Here is a 22,517-nt window from a genome sequence, read left to right on the forward strand (position 1 = left end):
TGGGTCTTCAAGAGCTTCTTGAAGTCTTGAGACGGCACTAGCTGTTTTAATGTATCTTTTCCTGCTTTACATTTAGTTAGGAAGTCTGTGCAGTGCACCTCCCTCAACTCCCCCACTGACTCCTCTGCACCTCCTTCAACCCTCCCACTGACTCCAGTGCACCTCCCTCGACTCTCCCACTGACTCCTCTGCACCTCCCTCGACTCCCACACTGACTTCTCTGCACCTCCCTCGACACTCCCACTGATTCCAGTGCACCTCCCTCGACTCCTCCACTGACTCCTCTGCACCTCCCTCGACTCCCTCACTGACTCCTCTGCACCTCTCTCGACTCCTACCCCCACTGACTCCTCTGTCTGTCCATCCTCTCGTTCTCTCTTCCTCAGGTACGTCCACGCACTGTACTTGGGCGTGCAAAGCCGCTGGCGCGGGGACCATGAGCGGCGCCACTACTACTGGCGCCTGATGTTCGAGAGCGCCGACATCAGTATGCTGCGGCTGCTGGAGATCTTCCTCAAGAGCGCCCCCCAGCTGGTACTGCAGCTCTGCATCATGGTACAGGCCAACCAGGTCCTGCCCCTGCAGGGTGAGACTCACACCAAAACACACCATCCAAAAACATCAAAACACCAAAACACCAAAACACAACAACCAAAAACACCAAAAACACAACAACATAACAACCAAAAACACCACAGCACAAAAACCAAAAACACCAAAAACACCAAAACACAACAACCAAAAACACCACAACACAACAACCAAAAACAACAATTACAGCTATGTATTATGACTAAATGACACACTTATATGGAAACTGAACATGGCACTGCCGAACAATTAGAAACATATGCTAGTACATTTTCTTTGTAACATAACACAGTGATAGATATTGTGGCACATGATTTTACACGTCTCACATTTGTGAGGCACTCGGACTCTTGTATTTCATATAAATTCAACATTGCTTTGTCTCATATTGAGCTAACAACCACCCTCATCTGGGTCGACATTGAATTATTCCAAGCATGTGTAGAGTGGTTGTTCCTGTGGAGTGATTATATTGTCGGACTTCTTTGTCCTCTTTTGCCTGTTCTCGTTCCTTTCTCCCTTATTCGGAGAAGAAAATGCCGACCTCCCTCCCTTGCAGCAGGTTTTCCAGCTCACGCCCTTTAGTCTGCACAGTGTTTCTGTAGCACCCACAGATTCTTATGTGATGTCACAATGGGGTCCATGTTAGAACATGCCCCTGCTTAGTAGTCCTCACTAATGAAGAGTCAGGACATAGTGGTTCATTTGCAGTCTAACTGCGAATTGGACCCCTAATTACACAGTGCAGGCTGGAGACTAATGATTATGGCACTCAGCATTTGTAGATATTACTGCCTTGGGATGATTCAGGGACTGACTAGAGGCGGGCGGGAAGACCTTGGGGAACAGAGAAACATTAAAATGAGGAGAAAATCGTGCTGCTTTTAAAGATTTTCATTACTTTTTTAATGAACGAACGCATCACCATGCATGATGCATAGCCGATGTTCTTTGACACACAGCCCCAGCTTTTTGCAAGGTTAAGAAGAGTAATGGTGGAAATAACTAGGGATAATTAAACAATAACTCTAAGCACCATATTAGTATTACCATTTGGGGGCAGCCGTGGTCTACTGGTTAGCACTTCGGACTTGTAACCAGAGGGTTGCCAGTTCGAACCCCGACCAGTAGGAACGGCTGAAGTGCCCTTGAGCAAGGCACCTAACCCCTCACTGCTCCCCGAGCGCCGCTGTTGATGCAGGCAGCTCACTGCGCCGGGATTAGTGTGTGCTTCACCTCACTGTGTGTTCACTGTGTGCTGTTTGTGTTTCACTAATTTACGGATTGGGATAAATGCAGAGACCAAATTTCCCTCACGGGATCAAAAGAGTATATATACTTATACTTATACTATACTATTATGTTCCAGTTTGTCTAGGTTTTTGTGAGGCCAGTTTTACTGTCTACTGAAATGGCATTACCCAGCTTACAGTGTTCACGATCTATGAGACTCTGTCACCGCCACATCTACCTGGCAAATTGAGACCATTACTATCAAAGATACCTGCTCTGTTCTGAAAGACAGAAATCAATTCACAACCAAGTAGCAGCCATCTTTAATCTTTACACAGAAGCAAGCAATAAGCTGCAATTTTCTATTTCTTACTTGACATCAATAAGACCAGTGTCAGATGTGGCTTAATTTCTTCCGCAATGATACATTACTAGGAATTGACATGTATTTTTCTCGATTAACAAGATGAAATATATTGCCAGCCTCAAACACAGAAGCATTTGGAGCCTGAGGACACACCCTGATAGGTCACCTCTGCGATCACATAACCGGTTTTGCCTGGATGGTCATGCCAATTTGCCTACTAATGATGCAATGGGAAAACACCATAACAATACTACAATAACAATAACACACTAATCAATAACACTACCTAGCAACATTGCTCAGAAAGCTGCCCTGTGTATGAAAAGCTTAAGAACTGTGGAGAGAAGAAGCCTGCATTGTGCAGTGTGTGACTCTTGAATGGTGCTGTTGCCACCAGAGACAGGGCACTCCTGGGAATCATTTACAGTTTTATTCACATGCTCGCCACATTCGGAAGATCTCTGCTGGGCCTTGGGTTTATTCCATCACAGTGACCAATGATTGATGACCGACCACATCCTGAGTCCTCTGGCCACAATACCTCAAAATGCTGTATTGAGGATACAGTATATCTATTCTCTCTCTCTGTCTCTCTGTATGTGTGTGTGTTGTGTAGTGTCCATTATTTACTGTGTTATTCCTGTATGATTCCTGTGTTGTTTACCTGCTGAATAAAGCAGGTAAACTAAACAGGAAATGTTTTACTATTGGGTGTATCTGGGTGTCTGGTTACAGATTAGGTCAGGCCAAATTTGCAAACAAAATGATTGTGTAACATACGTGCGTTACTATCCTCACAATCACTTTCTTTTTCTCGCTCACTCACTCATAAACCAAAACTAAGAGAACTTCATAGCAGGTGATATACTGAGGAACATGGGCCTGAATTAAAGCAAAACTGAATTTCATTTTCATTTCTCTGAATTTTATTCAGTGTCACACATGGAAATGTCTCCATGTGTCTCCAAATGTCTTCTGCCCAGAGGATGTAAAACACCAATGTGCTGTCAGATATGATTACGATTTTGATTTTTTCAGTTACGATTTTGTTTTTATGTTTTAATTCTCAGATGCTATGGTGGGAGTGTATTTCAGTTGGTAGGCATTTGAAACGTTGCTTCAGTGTGGCAGTCTCTCAGGCCCATTATAGAGGGAGAGGGACATTACTGTCTTATCTACAGTGACAGCAGACCTCAGAATCTAATTAAGGAAGTGGCCAGCAGGCCATGACTCCAAAAAGCCATCTAATTTACTCTCATCTCACTGATCTATTTGGCCTGCCTTGTAATTGACAGTGTGAGGGTCACTGCTCCAGTGCCTCAACTCTGGTCTCTGGTCCAATTTTTTGTTTCTCATTTTTCAATTTTTTCCCCCCCCCTCCTCTATGTCCTGACACCTGAGCCCATAAACTGTGACAGGTTGTGGCTCTGTAATAGACCTCAATCCCATTCTGCGGTTCTAATAACAATGGCTTGCTCTTTGAGCGACCTGGAGGGGAATCAAGAGCTGACTAATGTCGTGACTGAGAAATGTTATTCGGAAGAGGGGTCTTTAATCTGGTCTCACTGGCCAGATGGAGGAGCCGTATAACAGTCAGACAGGAAGCTGATTAAATATTCATGACATTTTCACTAAACTCAGGATAGCACTCAGTCTTAGCTCTTCCTGCAGTGGCAGGCGAGTCTGTCTCTCCCTCTCCATTTTATTTTTAAGGCTTTGAAGTCATCGATGTGATTTGATCTCTGTTCATGCATGAATTTGATATGATTTCCTTGTACCTTTTTCCCTGTCATTTACATATTTGAGATTTTTTATCCCTTTCCACATGAAACTAACATGGAATCTTGAATAAACCACACAAGGGACAACAGTCACTTTTGACATTATATATATATATATATATATATATATATATATATAATGTCAAAAGTTTTATATATATATATATATATATATATATATATATATATAAATCAATCATTTAGAAATCATATCATTCATTAATTTCATGTTAAAGATGAAAAGAGTACTTGTATCACAGATTCTGCCTTTTCAGTGTTTCATGTATTCAAACACGTCTCTTGCTAATTCCTGGATTGGGAATGTTCCCTTTTCCTCTTTCCCCTTCCCAGGCCTCTCTGCCTCTGCGTCCCTGATCTCTCTGTCCTGGATGATGGCCTCCTACCAGAAGGCCCTGCGCGACTCCCGCGACGACAAGCTGCCCATGAGCTACAAGGCAGCGGTGGTGCAGATGCTGTGGCACCTCTTCACGGTGGGCGCGCGCACCATCGCCTTCGCCCTGTTCGCCTCCATCTTCCAGCTCTACTTCGGCATCTTCATCGTGGCACACTGGTGCGCCATGACCTTCTGGATCATCCAGGGCGAGACCGACTTCTGCATGTCCAAGTGGGAGGAGATCATCTACAACATGATGGTGGGCATCATCTACGTGTTCTGCTGGTTCAGCGTGCGCGAGGGTCCCACACGCTGCCGCCTGGTGCTCTACAGCCTCATCGTGCTGGCCGAGAATGTCACGCTGACCGCCGCCTGGTTCCTGTACCGCGGCTCGCGCACCTCGGACTTCTACGCCGTGGTGGTGGTGTGCGTGGTGGCCTGCAGCTACGCGCTGGGCACCTTCTTCATGTTCGTCTACTACTGCCTGCTGCACCCAGACGGGGCCGTGACAGGAGGCGTGCTCGGCTGCTGCATGGTGGAGGACGCGTCGGTGGCGCCCATGGAGCCAATCGTGGTGGCGTCGCCGGCCTCCGGGCCACCGCCGGACCTGGTGAGCAGCCCGCCCAGGACCCTGCAGAGGACTAAAGGTGGGGATCAGGGCCATGGCGGAGGGGAGGGCGGTGGGGGGGACGTCTTTCAGGTGCGGCCGGCACCGGGCGCAACCCGCACCCCGGCCCCGCGCCTCACGCCCAGGACAGAGGGGCCGGTGATCCGCATCGACCTGCCCAGAAAACGGTACCCGGCCTGGGACGCCCACTTCATCGACCGCAGGCTGCGCAAGACCATCCTGGTGCTGGAGAGTGCCGCGCCGGTCACACCCCGGATCCAGTACCGCTGCCTGGGCACGCCCAAGGAACTGATGGAGTACGAGACAACAGTGTGACTAACAGACGGGCTTCTCTATTGCCCTCCGAGCCTCCTGCCGGCCCTTGCTGTGGCTTGTAGCCGCCGCATCAAACCAGGGCTTAGGGCCTCCGACCCTGTAGGAGATAGGAGGAAAAGTAAAAGGGAGTGTTATATAGATCGAGGATAGCCGCTTGGCTAATGCTAAAACACACACAGGGTGGTGCTGACACTTACTGACAGTAGCGTCTAAGAGTGTCCTGATGTCGTGTTCTGTTTTGATGCACCACTGTATAGTTGGGTACCTATGAATAATACTGACATCTATGGGCAAGGTCAAAGGTCAAAGATGATCAGTTGTCAAACCTTGGTAATCTGCTTCTGTCACCCCAATTGGAATTTTCAGTAAAGGGGTGTTAATAAATAAGATCAGAGTTAAATCTTACATGATGGTGTTAAAAAAGCCATTGTAGAGAAAAAAATGGATGTTTAACACTAGTCTTCTGGCAGCTAGTGTCAACAGCCATATACCAGAAATATGCTCTCTGATAAGCCTCAGTCTACGACTTCAAGTTATCAGTCATATAATTTCATATGTGGAAGCACAGGACTATCAAATAAGGCCTTATGAAGTCCTTATATAGGGCGACTCTTGCGATGTGTCGATGGAGAAACAAAGCACACATGACGATGAAGGTAGACGCCAAAACATCAGAGTGGAGTTTGGGCAGTCAGACTTGTGATATGAAGTGATGTCAAGCTATGTTAGCAGTGTTGCTGAAACAAAATGTTTGGTAGGACATTTTAAGATGAACAAAATAGATTGAGTTGTAAACTGACCTGTCCTCTGTAGCAATGCAGATATCAGTGTATGTTTACATGTTTACATACAGTTCTTATTTTGCTTTTTTTAGGATAAGCCCCATGCTTCTCCATAAAGTATGCCTTCAAGTTTGAACAGTGTATGCTATTTCATATAGTCCAAAAGAGCTGCGCAATAAAAGAAACAAAAAATCATTTTGCAAAAGTGAAATTCTGCGACCATAGTTTTGAGAAGTAGATGTTATTACCTAAGAGTGATGCTGAAAAACTGTTTCAGGATTTCTTTTTTTTTTTGGTTTTATTTCCAGTTTCATCATGACTCATTTGGGTCATATGACATATTGTAAAAAATAGTGGCTATTGTGAATAAGACTAATGATTAGCCAGTAGGTGTGCTCATCTCATTGCTTGCTTCAGTCCATGTGTCAACTTCATACACACAAGACCTAATGCTTTTATTGTACAGGCACAAACATGTGCCACATTGGTCTTGCACGAATTCAAATACATGAGGTCATTTGCTTCACCACATTAGGAAATAACAAATGGTCGCACACCAAAAATCTTTTCTTGCTTTTTAATCCATTTTTAGCAACCGGGGACAATTAACAAACGTTTCGGCCTGATGGCCTTCGTCAGTGTGCTTCACCACATTAGGGAAATAAAGAAATGGTAATTTTTGTTCCTGAGAATACAATTTTGTGGAGGGGTACAACTGGAAGGTAGAGATGAAAGTGACTATTTCTAATAGATGATGTGATGCTGTTGTTGCAGTGTTGCTTTCATGTTCAAACCTACCATACAAGCAAGAAAATGCAATACACCCATTATGCCAGGTACAGAACCCGTTTTACATGCAAACAGACATTTGTAACGGTGCAGAGAAGCGATGATGGTGCTTACTGTTGAGTCCCCTATGCCACAGTTCAGCCTCATTTGTACTGTACCAAGAAGTGGAGATAGTCAACACATTCCACCTGGTTTGTGTGGGACTTGATTTCAGATACACAAACTAAAATATGAAGCCTTAACCCATCATACCAGACTGTTGCTATTCACTGCGAAATAAAGTTGAGAATTTTAGTGATGGTGTTCTTGGAAAAATAAAAGCAATGTGTTTACTGGCTTTCTAGCCAAACAATTCAATCTGATTATGGTATCATTTGAATGTTTGCTTCTTTGCTTGACACTGAAAATACTGAAGGCACATAATGGAAAAACTCTATAATTGCCAGCTGTTTTAAGACCAGAGGTCTGATTTTAGAAACAAACAAGGCAGCAGACTTTTCATAACTATTGCTTTAGCTATTGCTTTGGAGAGCTAAAATGATGATATGATTTTGAATCACTAAATGTCTCTAAATGAAGCAAGGACTAAAAATACAAACTACATACTGTATGTATTTCTCGTGATCCATACTCGTAGTATAGATATTGTGAATGGTGCAGTGGATAAACAAAATACCACAAATGTGTAAACAAGCATACTCACTCACCCACTCACCCACACACACACATACACACACACACACAAAGGCCGACTTTGTGATCTCGCAATGACGTAACATCTTATTACATAATGTATACCAAAAGCCAGACATGGCATCACGCTGCCCTAACCCCTGTGTCCAAAGCAAAGTGTGTGTGTGTGTGTGTGTGTGTGTGTGTGTGTGTGTCTGGGGGGGGGGGGGTCACAACAAGTGCAGACCAGTACTCATCAGATGTACTTAAGTGTTTGCCATGATTGACATAAGCAAAGTCAGGATAATATAAATCAGATGTCAGGAGAGAATCGCCCTTGTGAGTGTGTGTGTGTGTGTGTGTGTGTGAGAGAGAGAGAGAGAGCAGACCAGAGATTGTGTGTGACTGTGTGACAGTGTGTATGTGCACTGTGAGATGACACAGGAAGAACTAGCTGTTTGTACCCAACACATAGTTTAGTAAACTGCAGGAGGAAAAACAGATAGTTCTAGATTGAGTGGCACTAAGGAGCTAAATCCCATCTTCCCACGTAATGAATCAGTAGATTACGAAACACTAGCCAACAGTAGATCTAAAAGAGCGGATGAGAGATATGTGTTCATAATCTCTGTAGTCTTTCTGCACCTCCAGCTTATGTGTTTGAATAAATGGACTGGCTGACAGCCTATTTAGACAATAATGGTGACCAGTGGGTCTTCAGAGAGTGCATGGATCTCTCCAACCCAAGTATGGAATCTTGCAAAGGGCGTCCTTTCGTTGAGGTAAGCTTTAAATATCAAATCACCAGGGTTGTGCTTACATTACACGTCAGTAATTCAAACTATGAATTATCAGAGGGGTAGCCTGATTGGAAGAGAACAAATGAAAGCTGATTTGTCATTCTTGAACAGTGACCCATATAGTAGACATTAGACAAACCTCCATCCTTTCCCCACATACACAGCACACTATCCCATCTCCCCTGTCATCCCCCCAACACACACACCAAGACCCCTGGCAGTTGGGTTAGCCCCTTGAGCCGTGGATCTGCCCAAGGTTTCTTCCTTGGTAAGGGAGTTTTTCCTTGCCCCTGTCTACTAAACCCCTCTTCTACTGCACCTTTTACCCCCAATAAATGCACAAATAGGCTGACACCAGACATCATTTCACTGCATTTCTTACTTACAGTAACCATATGCATGTGACAATAAACTTCCTTGTATCCTTGTATCCAACTTGATCCAACCATTTGTATGTGCCACTGCCAGCTGTTATGTAAATGTGCTTAGGGGCCGTTATGTCATAGTGGTGAACAATTAGGCCTACAAAAGAGGATATTTAGCTTTACAAATTTGTGGATTATCGTCATTAATTTCTAAGGCTGTTTAGACAGGTTCATGTTAGCCAACATTCACCCTTTCCACAAGCTACTCATTCATGTCTGAGAAAATATTGTTGTGGGACTGTCTTAATTTAGGCTAGCTTACATTGTGTGTGAGAGGATGTTGCTCTTACATGCTAAGTAATTGCAGATATTTACTGTCACGCCTGTCGGGATAGTTGTAGCCTAGCCTACATTAACACATGATTTTAGAGAACTCCCCACTCTAGTGAATTAGGCTACGACTGAGTCTAAAATGCTTTCATGTATCCCGCCATAGACTTAAGTATTCGTTACAAATTTATGAACAAAGAGCCGACAACCAATTGTCTTTTAAAAGACTCAAGATACACGCATAATACAGCAATTTTGACTAATCAACAGGCAGTAGGCGTGGACAACTCCTCTCGCCGGCTTCATCGTCGTCTGTGTTTGAACGTATGTCTTCACACTCTAGAATGGCGGCCGCTGCTTGCGGTCCACACTGTGGCAAAGGGACAAATGCTACTAAAACGCACAAAGTACACCTGCGGAAAAGTAAAGATTCACGTCGGAGGCAAGCAGCACTTTTTTTCCTAACTAACATATCTTTAGATGGAAAACCAGTGTACCCTTTAAACAATGGTAACCCATGTCCTATAGCTGCCGAGCACCGAAGTCTGGACGCTGGAACTTCCATGGTCGGACCGTTGTCGACAACGAGCAGCTACGGAACCTTCACCCAGCTGTCAAATTCAGTGAGCGGGGGCGTTACTACTCCTTTGCCGAGGACTAATACCTTTCCACCTGTTTTATTTTTGGCATCTCCCGGGATTGGGGGTAATGTCAGTGAGTGCTTGTTTGAAAGCAGTGGAAAGACAGACCCTTTGTCGTCTCAGGGATCCCCTCTTTCCCCGACCTCTGGACCCCAGAATCCCCTTCTTGGAGCTAGCAAGTCGCCTACTCTGATCTCAGTTCAGAGTTCTAACGTTATGCCTCCTGATGTCCGTCAAAGGTAGGTATACTGTCGACAGATTGGTTAGGCCCAACTGTTTCATGATTCTGTTACAAAGCTGTCCTCCCTGACATCTTTGTTTTTCTTGGTTTATCACATGTTGAAATACGCTCCTTAAAAGCTTTTGCTGCTAGTCAGCTAGCTAACCTTACCACGTCTGCATGATGCAGCGGCTTTTCTTTGTTTGTGCTGTCAGTGAAGAATGCATTGCGGCTGGATGTTGCCAAGCTGTGTCTAATATTTTAATATTATATTATATATATATATTATATTACACAGTTTCTTCATTTGACTTCTATATGATCTATGAATAAGTAAATTATTACCTTGTGTTTCTATGTGTTCTAGTATCTGTATAGACCTGATACGTTTCCTGTGTAAACAAGTGGTCTCAGTTTCTTTCCCCTCAAAATCCTGTAGCTATGGTCATCTTGTAAGCTAGATACTTGTCAAATCCTCAGGTATCACACATTAATGTAACATTACCTGATAAAATGTTAGCATTAGCTGTGAATTTAACGTATCCTGAACACGTTAAATAGGTGCACGGCTACTTTCGCTTAGCCCTGACATTCGACAGGTAGTTTCAGTTTCCCCGTTGTGTAATTAAATAGACTTAGATATATTCGGAAGTGGTGATAAATGGAGATGTGCTTTTGTGTGCCATGAATAATAACAGAAAATCTTGTGCAATCTTGCTGTTTTGTGACCTTGGAACATAACCTGCGCCTTTGGACGATTCGTGATTAACTATCAGTCCATTTGAAATGATAAATCGGAGCCCTGTGCTTTCACTTTACGTCTCAACAGGTTACAGAGAGATCGCCTGCCTTGTGTGTTGAGCACTCTCACTGTTCTCTATCCTTGTTGTAATGTTGTAGTGGTTGAATTACAGTACATTGTTGCCTCACTCACATATGCATGTCATGTCAAACCAGATGTGGCTAGACCCGAGGTTGTGATGCATTACACAATTCGTTCAATGTGGTTATGCCACTCCTTCAACTCGCATTAATTTCCGCCACAATTGTGTTAACAAGTCGCAGTAAACAAATCTTAGCAGTTGAATGGGATATGTGCGATTAGCATGGCAAGGAAGCCACATTTGCTCTGTGTCCAGTCTATGTATACACAACATAAGAATTCCTGGATAATGTTTGACAGGGGAGCTGAGCATCACCTGGTTACCAGTATCTTTATGATGGAAGCAAATAGCCATTATTCCCCTGTGTAACAACTGGGCACTGCATATGCAATGGTAGGGGCTGAGGCATTCAATCTTAGGGCTAGATCTAGATGCATGCCCATTATCACAGGTTGCTGTGATTGACGTGCATTGTATGTAAGCGACCTTGAGATTAAGAAAGGTGCTATAGAAATGTGGATGAAGCTTATTACTGGACTTGGGGCCAGTATTTTTTTATTGTGTCCTTGCATGCCCCATTTAATTAAAGAAAACATAGAAGCTTTAAGGTCACTGTTGTCAACCTTTGGTCTCGGTTCTAAATTCACCAACCCACCAGCCAACCTCGCTCCCCAATATGCCCCCGACTGGAAGATTAACACCTCTTATGTAAGATCTGTTCCCTTGTGATTGATGCCAGGCTGATTCCTCCAGCTGGTACCACTCATGTGCATTCCCCTCCAAAGCACACAGTCTTTCAGTTCTCCCTTTGGTCCCCTGGATTATGAGCACTTGCAAATAGTCCGCCAAGGAATGTCCGTAAAGAGTTTGGTTCCAAAACGCTATATTCTCCATTTTAATGAATTTTCATGAATAATTTTTTACATTTTGTTTTCCAAGTAATTTCAGTAGAACTGTAATTGGGTGTTATGTAATTTATCTTTACTCAATCAAAACAACACAACTGCAATTATTGATTTTACCTGAAATACACAATTAAATAACATAACCAAACTCTTCAAATAGTGTTGAATCAGATTTGCTGCTCTTTCTGTCCTTTTTTTTTTTTTTTTTTTTTTTTTTTAGGTGTAAAGCAACATAATCTGCATGGTATTTTTGGATATGAACTGTTGTGACGTTGTGATGTTTTGATCTGATTTGTTCTCTTCACAGCACACAAACCCGGTCAGGCTCTCCTGGGCCCAGAGCATCCAAGAAGGTCCATTTTATCAAGAATATGAGGCAGTATGACACACGAGGCAGCAGGTTGGTGCTTTCGTGTGTGTGTGTGTGTGTGTGTGTGTGTGATGAGGCGAAAAACACACTAAATGGATGAAGCAAACACATCCAGGCAAGGGGCATAGAGTTGGAGCACATTTGAGTCCTTCCCCAGTGCAAATAGAACCAGAGGTGCGTTCAAATTTATCAAACAGTGGCAAACATTCGTGGTGAACATGTTTTCTTTGAACAGATACATTTGAACAATTTGGTCTTAACATTCCATTGTAACGGTAATTGCATTGTTACCTTCAAGCTCACGTCCAGTTCCACTGTATGTTCGCGGAGAACTACCTCCGCAGACTGTTTGCGATTCTTCGCAAACGTTTTGCCCAGGCAAATGGAAAACTGTTTGCAAATGTTCGCCTATGTTTTGCGAAATTGAACGCAGCTCACCTCTTGCTCGGTCAAACACTGATAAGGTGTAAAGTGTGCCCTGTGGTCACTTGTTACAGTCTCTGGCACCCACAAGCATGGAATCCCTTCTTAAAGGTGATGCTGCTGCACAGCAAGTCTCGTTGAGCTCCTCCCTAATCTAATAAGTCAGTCATAAGTAATGGCTGCTTACTTGTATGTAACTCAGTTAGGCCCCTTTAACAGACTGACGTTGAAACAGGTTGCCTCCGACGACTGCTGCTGTGAAGCTTCTGCCAGAGAATTAAATCAGCCTTTCATAAGACTCGAAACGCCGACGAGACCGGCCGCCTGAAAATAGCACCGCCACGGCACGTCTGAGCAATGAAGGAGTGCAAACGTGAAATGGAATAGCCCCCCCATTTCACCTCCCCTGTGGAAGGAGAATGCGACTGAAATAAATTGCTGGGAGCCTGTGGGGTCTTCTCATCACTCTTTCGTGCCAGACCTATCTCTGTCTCTTTCTCAAGTGTCCTTTTGGATTATTCTGTGAATCCCTCCCCACACACACACATACATATGCTAGTTGGTGACCTTCTTGGCACTGATTCAACTCAACATAAATATGTGGGCATGAATTGGGCTGTGAAATGCAACATCGTCAACAGCACTATTTACAGACAGTTTTTACACCATTTTTTACAGACAGTATTTACACCATTCTTTCTCACACTTTGATTTATTAATTTGTCTGCCAGCCACTCCATGTCATCACCATGTCTGCATCACATCGACTTTGACTCTTTAGACCTAGATTTTGTAGCTGCTGTAATTTAACCCTGATTCATCTTGAAAGTAGCCTAAGTGAAGGTATAATTTGAAGCACAGCAGTGGAAAGTTGAAGCATGCATCTGTACTTTATGCATATACTTCATGCAAAGAGCACACGGAGAGCCTAAGATTTTTTTTTGTTTCCTGTATCTTTTTTTCCTACGCGTATTCAATAGTTTCCTGTAGGGGTGTAAACCAAACGGTTTAGGTACAGGACATTAGGTACAATACAGATGTATTGTCAGAGAATTTTAGGCTAACAGTACCCAGTCTTACCATATCGAAAATTAACCGAACTTCAAAACTGAGGTAGACACCGAACCGTGAGTTTTGTGTACCGTCACATCCCTAGTTTCCTGGTATCTGTGGAGCAGCATGTCCCTTTTAATGTTGTCTGCCTCAATGATCATTCATTCATTCATTCATTCATTCATTCATTTATTTATTCATTCTGTGTTGGCCAATCAAAGAGTAGGCCACTGACAGGATAATTTGTCTGAATTAGGCCGATATCCCAGTGAAATTGTGTATTTACCAGATTAACGAGTGAGCGGCATTGTATAAGACCTGGATCAAGTGTGTGGTGACCAGCCGTTTATGTAACCTGTGTCTGTGTTGGTGGCCGAGCTGAGTTGGTTGGTAGAATATGAATTCATTTGCTGATGTACTGCTGACAGCTGCTGGTGTTCGGGTAAGAGGCTCCTTGTGGTTAGCGGTTGGTGGGAGTAATGAGTGAGCTGGCTGGGAAATGTAGGCTGAGAAAGGTTTGGTTGCTTTCAATGGTGTTTGCATCCTGAGAGAGGAGGCTTTGAGAGTGCTGAGACGGTGAAGTGTGTTGTGAATGCTGCACGTGGAGGAATGCTATGGCTAGGTTAGTAGGCTAGCTAGAGTCTGTTCTTGTATTGTGATGTATTGTGGTGTGGATGCAGCAGCATGTCTCGTAGAGAAAGATTGACGCTGTTTGTTCTGTCTGTATGTATGTGTTGTCTGTATATGTGTGTGTGTGTGTGTGTGTGTATATGTGTGTGTGTGTTCTGCAGGATTGTGCTGATATGTGCCAAGCGGTCTCTATGTGCTGCTTTTTCTATTCTGCCATATGGGGAGAGCTTTCACTGCAGGTACAGACACGAGAACACCACCCTCACCACAGAACAAAAACACTGTAGCAAGATCAAAACAAATCAAACACACATGTAGCACAAACATCTCAACTAAAACAAAGTGCCTTATGGAGCAAAGTGCCTACAGGAAGAGTGGCTTATTTTCTGTGTACCTTGCTAACCAGAAAGTTCTCACCTCTGAACATCTAAGCGGAGTAGCTTACCACCAGATGAATTTTTGGTGCAGGTCTTCCTCATCTTACTTGTCAGCACGGCTGTGCCCTGAAATAACCCCACTGACTCTTGTTTTCAGATGAGACTGGGTTCTTATTTACCATGTATATTTAGTGGGGATATAATTTGAAAGGACAAATGTGCATGTAAACCCTGTAACCGCAAGAAAAAATATATATAACACAATAACACTTTAACTGTAGAGCTGCAGTCCTCCACAGTAGGTCATTATTTAGTTTCCTGTTTTGGAATGGTCAGTGACCATTCTTTTTGGGCTGAGCATGTTTTGTAACCTGGCTTACACCAAACCATTTCTCAGTTGAGGATCTGCCAGAGCATGGCGGAATGTGCTCTTAAGATTTGTCTGGTCTCCAGGCTGTTTTGAGAGTTTCTCCTCAAATTTGTCATTCAAGAGGTGCTCAGAGTGGTCAAGTAGTGGAATTTAGAGAACCGTGAAGTTTTGAGGGCTTGAGAGGGGCCTATGGACTGCATGTGTTCAATCACGATGGGCCTCCCTACAGGTTTAGTGAGGGTGTACACAGCAGTCACAGTCTTGATGGCTTGATCCTTTCTCTTAGTCAGACCTGTGAAAGTGGCAGTGATTTATGCTATACTCTAACCTCATGTCTTTGGTATCAATAATAGATTGATTGCCTGAAGTAAACTGCAGAAATAGCCGTGTCCTTTCCTTGCTCTTCTACTCTTCTGAGTCTGTGTGCCTAACTCTGTCTGTTTTCTTGTTCCTTTCCCTCTTTTTCTCCCATTCTTTTCTCTTCTGTTAAAATCATTTTCATCAAATTTCCTTTTTTTTTTTTTTTTTTTTTCCAACGTGTCCTTGTTTCCATTTTTGTTTTGTTTCTATTTTTTTTTTTTTTTTTTTTTTTTACCCAGTGACCCCAAACTGGAACCCCACAGACAGAGGAACTCGTCGGGGGGCGTCCCAGATATGGTGCCTGGGCTGGAGGGCGTGGAGCTGGGAGCGTTTGGGAAGGTGAGTGGACCATCCTGGGAGACAACCAGCAGAGTGATGTTGCTGATTGTGGCTACAGTAGCCCACGCTTATGGGATTTAGACTGAAAGTTCCCTCTGACGTAACTTAACCGAATGAATTTTATTGCTCTGCACTGATCCCAGAGCACCTTGCCATATAATGCTGTTTATGGGTAGTTCTAAGAAATTGAGCTCCCTGATGTGAAAAAAATTTAATTGCTTTGAAGTGCTCTATCACCTACTGTAGGGTGTACTTCTGTAGGGCTTATTTGATATTGCATTTTTTGGCTTAGAGTTAAGCACATTGCCCCCATGTCTATGTGACTGATCCCTATTGAGAATGGCATTCCACTATTTATTAAATCAATAGGGGGCGAAACAGTTTTAAATAGACTAGTCTCTAGCTGTGGGTAGCATTGTAAAATTGCCTCCTGGCCGAACTCTATCCCATTCAAACTGTGTGTACTGTGCAGGGTTAGTGTTCATCTGAACATCAATCTTCCCATGGCTCTGTCACACTTCTCAAAGAAAATCTATCACCTGAGTGTTTTGTTCAATCTGCCTTCATCTAAATAAAACATTTTATTAAAGGTCTATCTTAATCAGGGTCATCAATTCATTATCTGTTCTTTCTGCAAACCCACCTAGGCAGTGGGAACTCTGGTCAGTAGTAGGCTATAGTGGGGTCAGTAATGGGCCATAGTGCAGGGGTGGGCAAACTTTTTGGCTCAAAGGCTGCCGATCTGCTGCAAAGGAGATAACAAAGAGTAGGCCTATCATCTCTATGTATCATGATGTTTTGACCTTGACATTGTAAACGTTCTCTAAGAAAGTGAAAAGCAGTTTGCAGTAAAGCTAGCCAACGTCGTCTCTATCGCAGGGAAAAAATAGCGAGCAGTCTGATACCCTAATTAAATGCTTGGTGGGCCGCATTAAAGTGCTTGGCGGGCCGGATCCGGCCCGCGGGCCACAGTTTGTCCACCCCTGCCATAGTGGGGTCAGTAGTAGGCCATAGTGGGGTCAGTAGTACCAAGGCTTAGTTGGTTCACAGGTTTCAGTTACCAAGGAGCACAAGGTGTTTTCCTTCACGCGGCTGCAGACAACCGCTCCGAAATAGAAATGTCTTCTTACATAGAATTACTATAATTGGCCACACAGAAGTGTCCATTGACATGTATTGATTGGAATGAGTGTGTATTTTGTTCTCTTTGCCCTACCTCCACAGACGGTGTCATATGCCCGTTTCCTGCTGCCCACCAATGCCCTTGTGAGACAGAAGAGCAGTGGCCCTCCTGACGCCAACACAGCCAAGTCCTGTAACCGCAACAACGTCCAGAAGAGCTTCACTCCCGCACGCCTCAACAGCACGGCGGATATGGGTATGGGTCAACAGAGCCTACAGGGGACCAGAGGTCGACTAGCGGCTAAAACATCTCATCTCCATCTGTTGATTGTTTTTTTTTTTTTTTTTTTTTTTTTTTAACCCGGTTCAGATTGGACAAATCCTTCCTAGTTATCTATCCTCTTATCCATCTGAGCCGTTCTGTCAGAGTCGTTCTTGAACTGGAAGCTGTAATTAAAAAGGACACATTTTTATTCTGATGTGATTTCATTCTTTAAGGTTGTAGTTCATTGAGAGAGAAATTGGTTATGGAAGGAGTCTATAAATCAAATGCCTTTATGATGTGTGTAAGCTGAGTTTGGTTCTCTTCCTCAGGTGTGGATGAGCTGGGTGACTACGACCCCAACCTCCTGAGTGACCCGCAGTGGCCCTGTGGCAAACATAAGAGGGTGCTGATCTTCGCCTCCTATGTGGTGAGCCCTTTAGTCCCTCCACAGACACTGTAACTTAACCATGTGGAAAGAGAGACCTCCCGATTTTGAAACAATGGAATGTCGGTCACAATCATGGACAATCCGCCCCAACGATATAATTTATGTGTTGATGTTGTTGTTCATATTAGGTAGAGCAACATTTTCTTGCCGTTATCGTTCTTGGTGTGAAGGGCCCTTGACCCCAGTCATGCGTGTCCGACATTATCTGAAGGTTTTGTCTACTCAATCTCATTCTAGTTGTGTAGAACTGTACAAAATCAGGATATCTGTTCCTAGGTTTACAGAGCTGACTGGGGTGTAGAGCAGGGAACTAGAATGTTGAAGTGGAATGCATTGCATTGTGGGATTCTCTGTAGAATTCCATTCCAGTGTCCTCCTGTGGTTTCTCATTCCAGTGCTTGTTACGAATCGCCAGAATAGCCTCAGGCACTGATGCTGCCGGAGGACTGTGCTGACCTAAACTCATATGACGGCCTCCTGGGCCAAGAGAAAAACCAGCCCGCACACTGACATTAACCAGAGCTTAGGAAGACTTATTCCAAAGTGCAAGTGACATAAGTCACACAGTCATAAACCAGGACGGGTTAGATTAGAACAATCTAGCTAGTATTGCAAGCGTTAAAGGGCTCTTTGTTCAATGAACGCTTCTTCTGTGTCTCTTCCAGACAACTGTGATCGAGTATGTGAAACCGTCTGACTTGAAGAAGGACATGAACGAGACTTTCAAGGAGAAATTCCCCCACATCAAACTGACCCTGAGCAAGATCAGAAGGTACCACTAACCACTGCCACCACTAACATTTCCCTTTCTTTATTTAGTGAATACTTTTATTTAGTCAATACTTCTTTAAGTGTCTTAACCACCGTAAAGGCACATTTCCTTGTGAAACAGATGCAGGGATTGAGAAGTGATTGAAAGCAAGAAGCGTGTAAACTAGTGGCCATACAGAAACGTCAGCATATGGATGAGGAGGGTGGGAGAGGGAGATATTTTCACTCAATTCAGCTGTTAACGCCATACAGGACAGTTACGCGGACATTTATGATGCAACGCTAGGGGTGATGACGGGCTTAAGATGCCGTTATATAATTTAACTGCCCGAGGCTGTTGTGCTGATGGCTTGTTCTACAAGCACTCCAGCTTGTACAGTACATTAACCTCCAAACAGCAGTCCCCATTCAGACCTATTCTAAACCCCCCACCACCACTCTCCTCCTCACATCCTTTCTTCCCCCTCTCATCCTGTTTTCCCCTCTCCTCCTCTCTACCGGTCAGCCTGAAGAGGGAGATGCGTGCCGTGAGCGAGGAGTGCGGCCTGCAGCCGGTGACTGTGGCCATGGCCTTTGTGTACTTTGAGAAGCTGGTGCTGCAGGGACGCTTCAACAAGCAGAACCGCAAGCTGGTGTCGGCCGCCTGCGTCCTGCTGGCCGCCAAGATCAGCAGCGACCTCAAGAAGCAAGAGGTCAAACAGCTCATTGATGTGAGTCCACAGGCAGGGTGTGCGTGTGGGTGTTGGGGGGGTCTTAAGATCTTTGATCTTTACATTCTTTACACTATGATACTAAACTAATTAAATCATATTTAAAATAATATGTAAGGTATTATAAATTTACCATTGCACAATTAAGAGTTCTGCAACCATCAGTGATTTAAACATCTTTTATCTTTGGGTGTAGGCATCTACACACATATATAGAAACAGAAGCCACAGGAAGCTGTCTTTTTTTATGCCACACATACCTTAAGTCATCCCCACAGCATGTTCCTATTTCACGTGTGCCTGTGCACTCTGTGTTAGGTGAGGGGCCTGTACTCTGCACACTGAACAGCTTGTACTCTGGTCAGGGTGCAGCACGTCCAACTCTTGTGTTGTGGTGTTGCTGCTGGGAAGAACAAGCTGTCCCACAAGAAACGAAACGCCACGTGATAGACAGCGGCACGGTCCCATGTGATTTCACTTTTCTAATTTCTGTTTTTCCTTTGTTTTTGTTCTGTTTCGTTTTTTCTTCTCTTTTGTTGTTCTCTCTCTCTCTCTCTCTCGTTCTCTCGTTCTCGTCTCCAGAAACTCGAGGAGCGTTTCCGTATTAATCGGCGGGAGCTGATCCCTCTGGAGTTCACCGTTCTGGTTGCCCTGGAGATGGCCCTGTATCTGCCCGACAGCAAAGTCATGCCACACTACCGTCGCCTGGTGCAGCAGGTCTAGAGCCGCAGACTGCCCGCCTTGGAACACCCGACCATGATTGTTTCCTTTTAAATCAAAACAATGAAGGGTCGTCTGTCAATGTGATGTTACGGTCTTCCATATCTACTGTAGTACTTTTAAATGAACAGTCTTTTTACATATCATCTTCACTGAATTACAACAGACACCATGACTGTGGGCATGATGCCAGATAACGCCTTTGAGGCATCATATACATTTTCGATGGGAGGTTTTTATGTCTGTTAAGGTCTCTCTCAGATGATTCATTGTGAATTGCACAGACGAGGCTCTGAGACGGGTTTATTAATGAGCGGCTGCCGCTGATTGACTGGTTTTGCTGATCAGCTGTGAGAGCCGGCAGCACTCTCTTTAATGGATCGTGTGAGGGAGACCCGTGGCTTTAACCTCGAAAGGCCGGTGGTCTGATCTGCAATGGCCAGCAGTAATATAGGGTCTGCTGGTTTAATGTTGGTACACCTGAGTGTGTGTGTGTGTGTGTGTGCATGTGCATGTGTGTTTGCATGTCTGAGAGAGGCACTCCCTGTTTATACGAGGGAGGTGTGTGTGAATACATGGATGGCTGCACCTGTACTTTGACTGTGAGATAAAGTGTGTGTGTGTGAGAGACTATATGTGTTGAGTGTGAGGGAGATGTCCTTTCTTGTGTGCATGCGTGTTTGAGACTTTTTGTCTGTCTGACAGACAAACAAAGACTATATGTGTGTGTGTGTGTGTGTGTGTGTGAGTGAATGAATGTTTGTGCTCTTTGTAGTGGGCCTCTCCTGGGGGCATGAGTGGCATTCCGATGCGTATGCAGCCAAGCACTCTATGTTAGAGATGACATTTAATGAGCACATTCATCGTGCCGCCTGCTCCACTTCTTTTATTATCTTGTCATCCTTGCGTCTTTTGCCCAAAGTCGTTTACTTTTCAGACTGTCTGAACACAGCAACATTGGGGACATTTTAAAAAATAGAACTATTTTTCTTTACAACGCTTTAAGACTCATCAGTAGGTTTTCAATACCGATCATGCACACTGCTTTTGTTTTTTTCCCACATAACTCAAGATACCTTTTCAGTAATATAAGACCAGTAGCTTTACATATGTGGGTCATTTCTACAGTATATATTACTTTTTACATTTATGAAAACAACAAACACGTTTTGCACAAGGATATCTTATAAGAGTCATAGATTTAAAAAAAAAAAAAAAAAAAAACAATCAGAATGTTGCAATTTATTAACTTTTTCACTGACACAGCTAGTCTTCTTTATGACAGAAGACTGTGGCAATGTATGTACTTCAGTAGCTTCTAATGTGTTCTGAATGTGAAGTGTTTCCTGTTCTCTGCGACTATAGACAGTGACTTGTATTTAAAACTGTGTGTGTGAGTCAGTTTTGTGTTACAGCGTGGATTGTATACACAGCACAGTATTCCTCAGAAAAGCTGACATCAGCAAATCTTTAACATCTTGTTAAAAGCACTGTCTGTCGTATTGGTGATTTGGTGTAGTTGAATTTACGATAGCATTTATGGTTCCCTTTAGTTAAAAGTACACCATGTCTGTCCAAGAGTGTGCTTTCATTTATTCTGCACTTTTGAATATTTTAGGGGGTTAGTTACTGTGTCAAGATTTGAAGAAGTGAAGACCATTATTTTGGAGTGTATGTCTGGAGCAGACCATACAGCCACTGTGTACCAATTATTCCCTGGAGATTTTGCACACAGTAGACAATTTAGCATAGATCCGTCCATTTATCCCCCTCCTGTTTTTTTTTGTGTCTGTATCCATGGTACTGGGTCATAAATATAGAAACCACTTGGTCGCCACCTAGTGGTGTTGATGGCAATATGTTTTGCCTCGCATTATCAAATCTCCTCTTCTGATGTCACAATTATCTTATTGCTTTCTCAGGTACTTTCATAAGGTTGTATTTAACTGTAATTTATTGTAATATTATTTTTAAAGTTTGGCTCAGCCTATGACTGACTCCTGTAACAAAAGACTGTGTTTTGGTTTTATGGGAAGTGGGTGATGGGATCTTGTGAAAATATGCTTTGTGTTTGACTTATCATGTATTTAACGTGTATTTATTGCCAACGCATTGTTTTCCTCTTCAAATGACAGCCAGTCATGAAGCATACACTGTGAGCATTTTTCTGTAGTGGAAAGTGCCTAAGGATCCAATATTTCAAAGGACGTCAAAATGTTTGCCGTTGTAATGTTCTCTTGTGTGTACTTTTACTAACTTGCCTTTGGTTGCATCTAGTTCTGAGAGCATTGTGTTATACTGTCTCGTTGGTTATAAATTTCCTTACAGTCTTGACTGTGCAATGGCCTGCATTTGAAGAGTTTTGAGTTTTCTATGAGGGGTAGGGGTGAAGCTGACAGTCTTGAGTACATGTCGAAGCTGTGTGAGAGAGAGAGAAACATGAAGCTGGACCTCTGTGCAAGAACACAGTCAAAGGAAATGTAATGGAATTCTGGATTCTATTTGTATTTACTGCGGTAGGCACCTAAGCTTTATTTGAAGGTCACTGTACTGTGAGAATTGTGATAAGGTACCAAGTCCATTTATACTGTACTGCTGATAAGCATGGTGTGTGTGTGTGTGTGTGTGTGTGTGTGTGTGTGTGTGTGTGTGTGCGTGCTCTATTTTCCTAAATGTATTTTAGAAATCGTCCTGTTCAAGTCTGAATTGATACAGAGCATTATGTTGGAGAAAACAAACCAGCATTTGTCTTTTTTGTGAGGCCATGAGTGATGCTTTTTTGTAATTCACTCCATTGTTTCCAAAATAAATTATATTTTCTGACCGTTTATCATCTGCTATGTCTCTTCATTTTTCAAAGAT

The 22,517-nt window shown here is 43.5% G+C and overlaps 2 protein-coding genes across 5 annotated transcripts in view; both read left to right on the forward strand.

Moving 5' to 3' along the window:
- The window catches only part of xkr7a (XK related 7a), a 17,173-nt gene extending 9,941 nt beyond the window's left edge, over window positions 1–7,232 (forward strand). Inside the window, exons 2-3 of the mRNA XM_048242229.1 lie at window positions 387–586; window positions 4,324–7,232. Of these exons, the coding sequence (XP_048098186.1) occupies window positions 387–586; window positions 4,324–5,309 (1,186 nt within the window). The 3' untranslated portion in view covers window positions 5,310–7,232. The remainder of the gene's footprint in view (window positions 1–386; window positions 587–4,323) is intronic.
- A 979-nt stretch (window positions 7,233–8,211) lies between these two features.
- On the forward strand, window positions 8,212–22,483 carry cables2a (Cdk5 and Abl enzyme substrate 2a). 4 transcript variants are annotated; one of them, XM_048240921.1, is made up of 11 exons: window positions 8,212–8,334; window positions 9,391–9,489; window positions 9,576–9,927; window positions 12,005–12,097; window positions 14,335–14,412; window positions 15,520–15,619; window positions 16,844–16,997; window positions 17,336–17,433; window positions 18,120–18,226; window positions 18,731–18,935; window positions 19,518–22,483. In XM_048240921.1, the coding sequence occupies exons 2-11, from the start codon at window positions 9,435–9,437 to the stop codon at window positions 19,656–19,658; spliced, it is 1,383 nt and encodes a 460-aa protein (XP_048096878.1). In that variant the 5' UTR covers window positions 8,212–8,334; window positions 9,391–9,434; the 3' UTR covers window positions 19,659–22,483. The 4 variants fall into 4 exon arrangements, with proteins under 4 accessions (XP_048096878.1, XP_048096877.1, XP_048096875.1 ...); XM_048240920.1 differs by lacking the exon at window positions 8,212–8,334 and having other exon boundaries at window positions 9,338–9,489; XM_048240918.1 differs by lacking the exon at window positions 8,212–8,334 and having other exon boundaries at window positions 9,343–9,927.
- Window positions 22,484–22,517: the final 34 nt, after the last annotated feature.

This window comes from Alosa alosa, chromosome 4 (genome assembly GCF_017589495.1).
Source record: "Alosa alosa isolate M-15738 ecotype Scorff River chromosome 4, AALO_Geno_1.1, whole genome shotgun sequence".
Lineage (NCBI taxonomy): Eukaryota > Metazoa > Chordata > Actinopteri > Clupeiformes > Clupeidae > Alosa > Alosa alosa.

Bases quoted from the DNA above. Each gene is read 5' to 3' on its own strand.
- cables2a (XM_048240918.1), top strand. From the start codon at position 9,374: ATGTCTTCACACTCTAGAATGGCGGCCGCTGCTTGCGGTCCACACTGT. The intron at 17,434-18,119 runs GTGAGCCCTTTA...TGTCTCTTCCAG, and splicing joins TGATCTTCGCCTCCTATGTG to ACAACTGTGATCGAGTATGT. The intron at 18,936-19,517 runs GTGAGTCCACAG...TCTCGTCTCCAG, and splicing joins AGGTCAAACAGCTCATTGAT to AAACTCGAGGAGCGTTTCCG.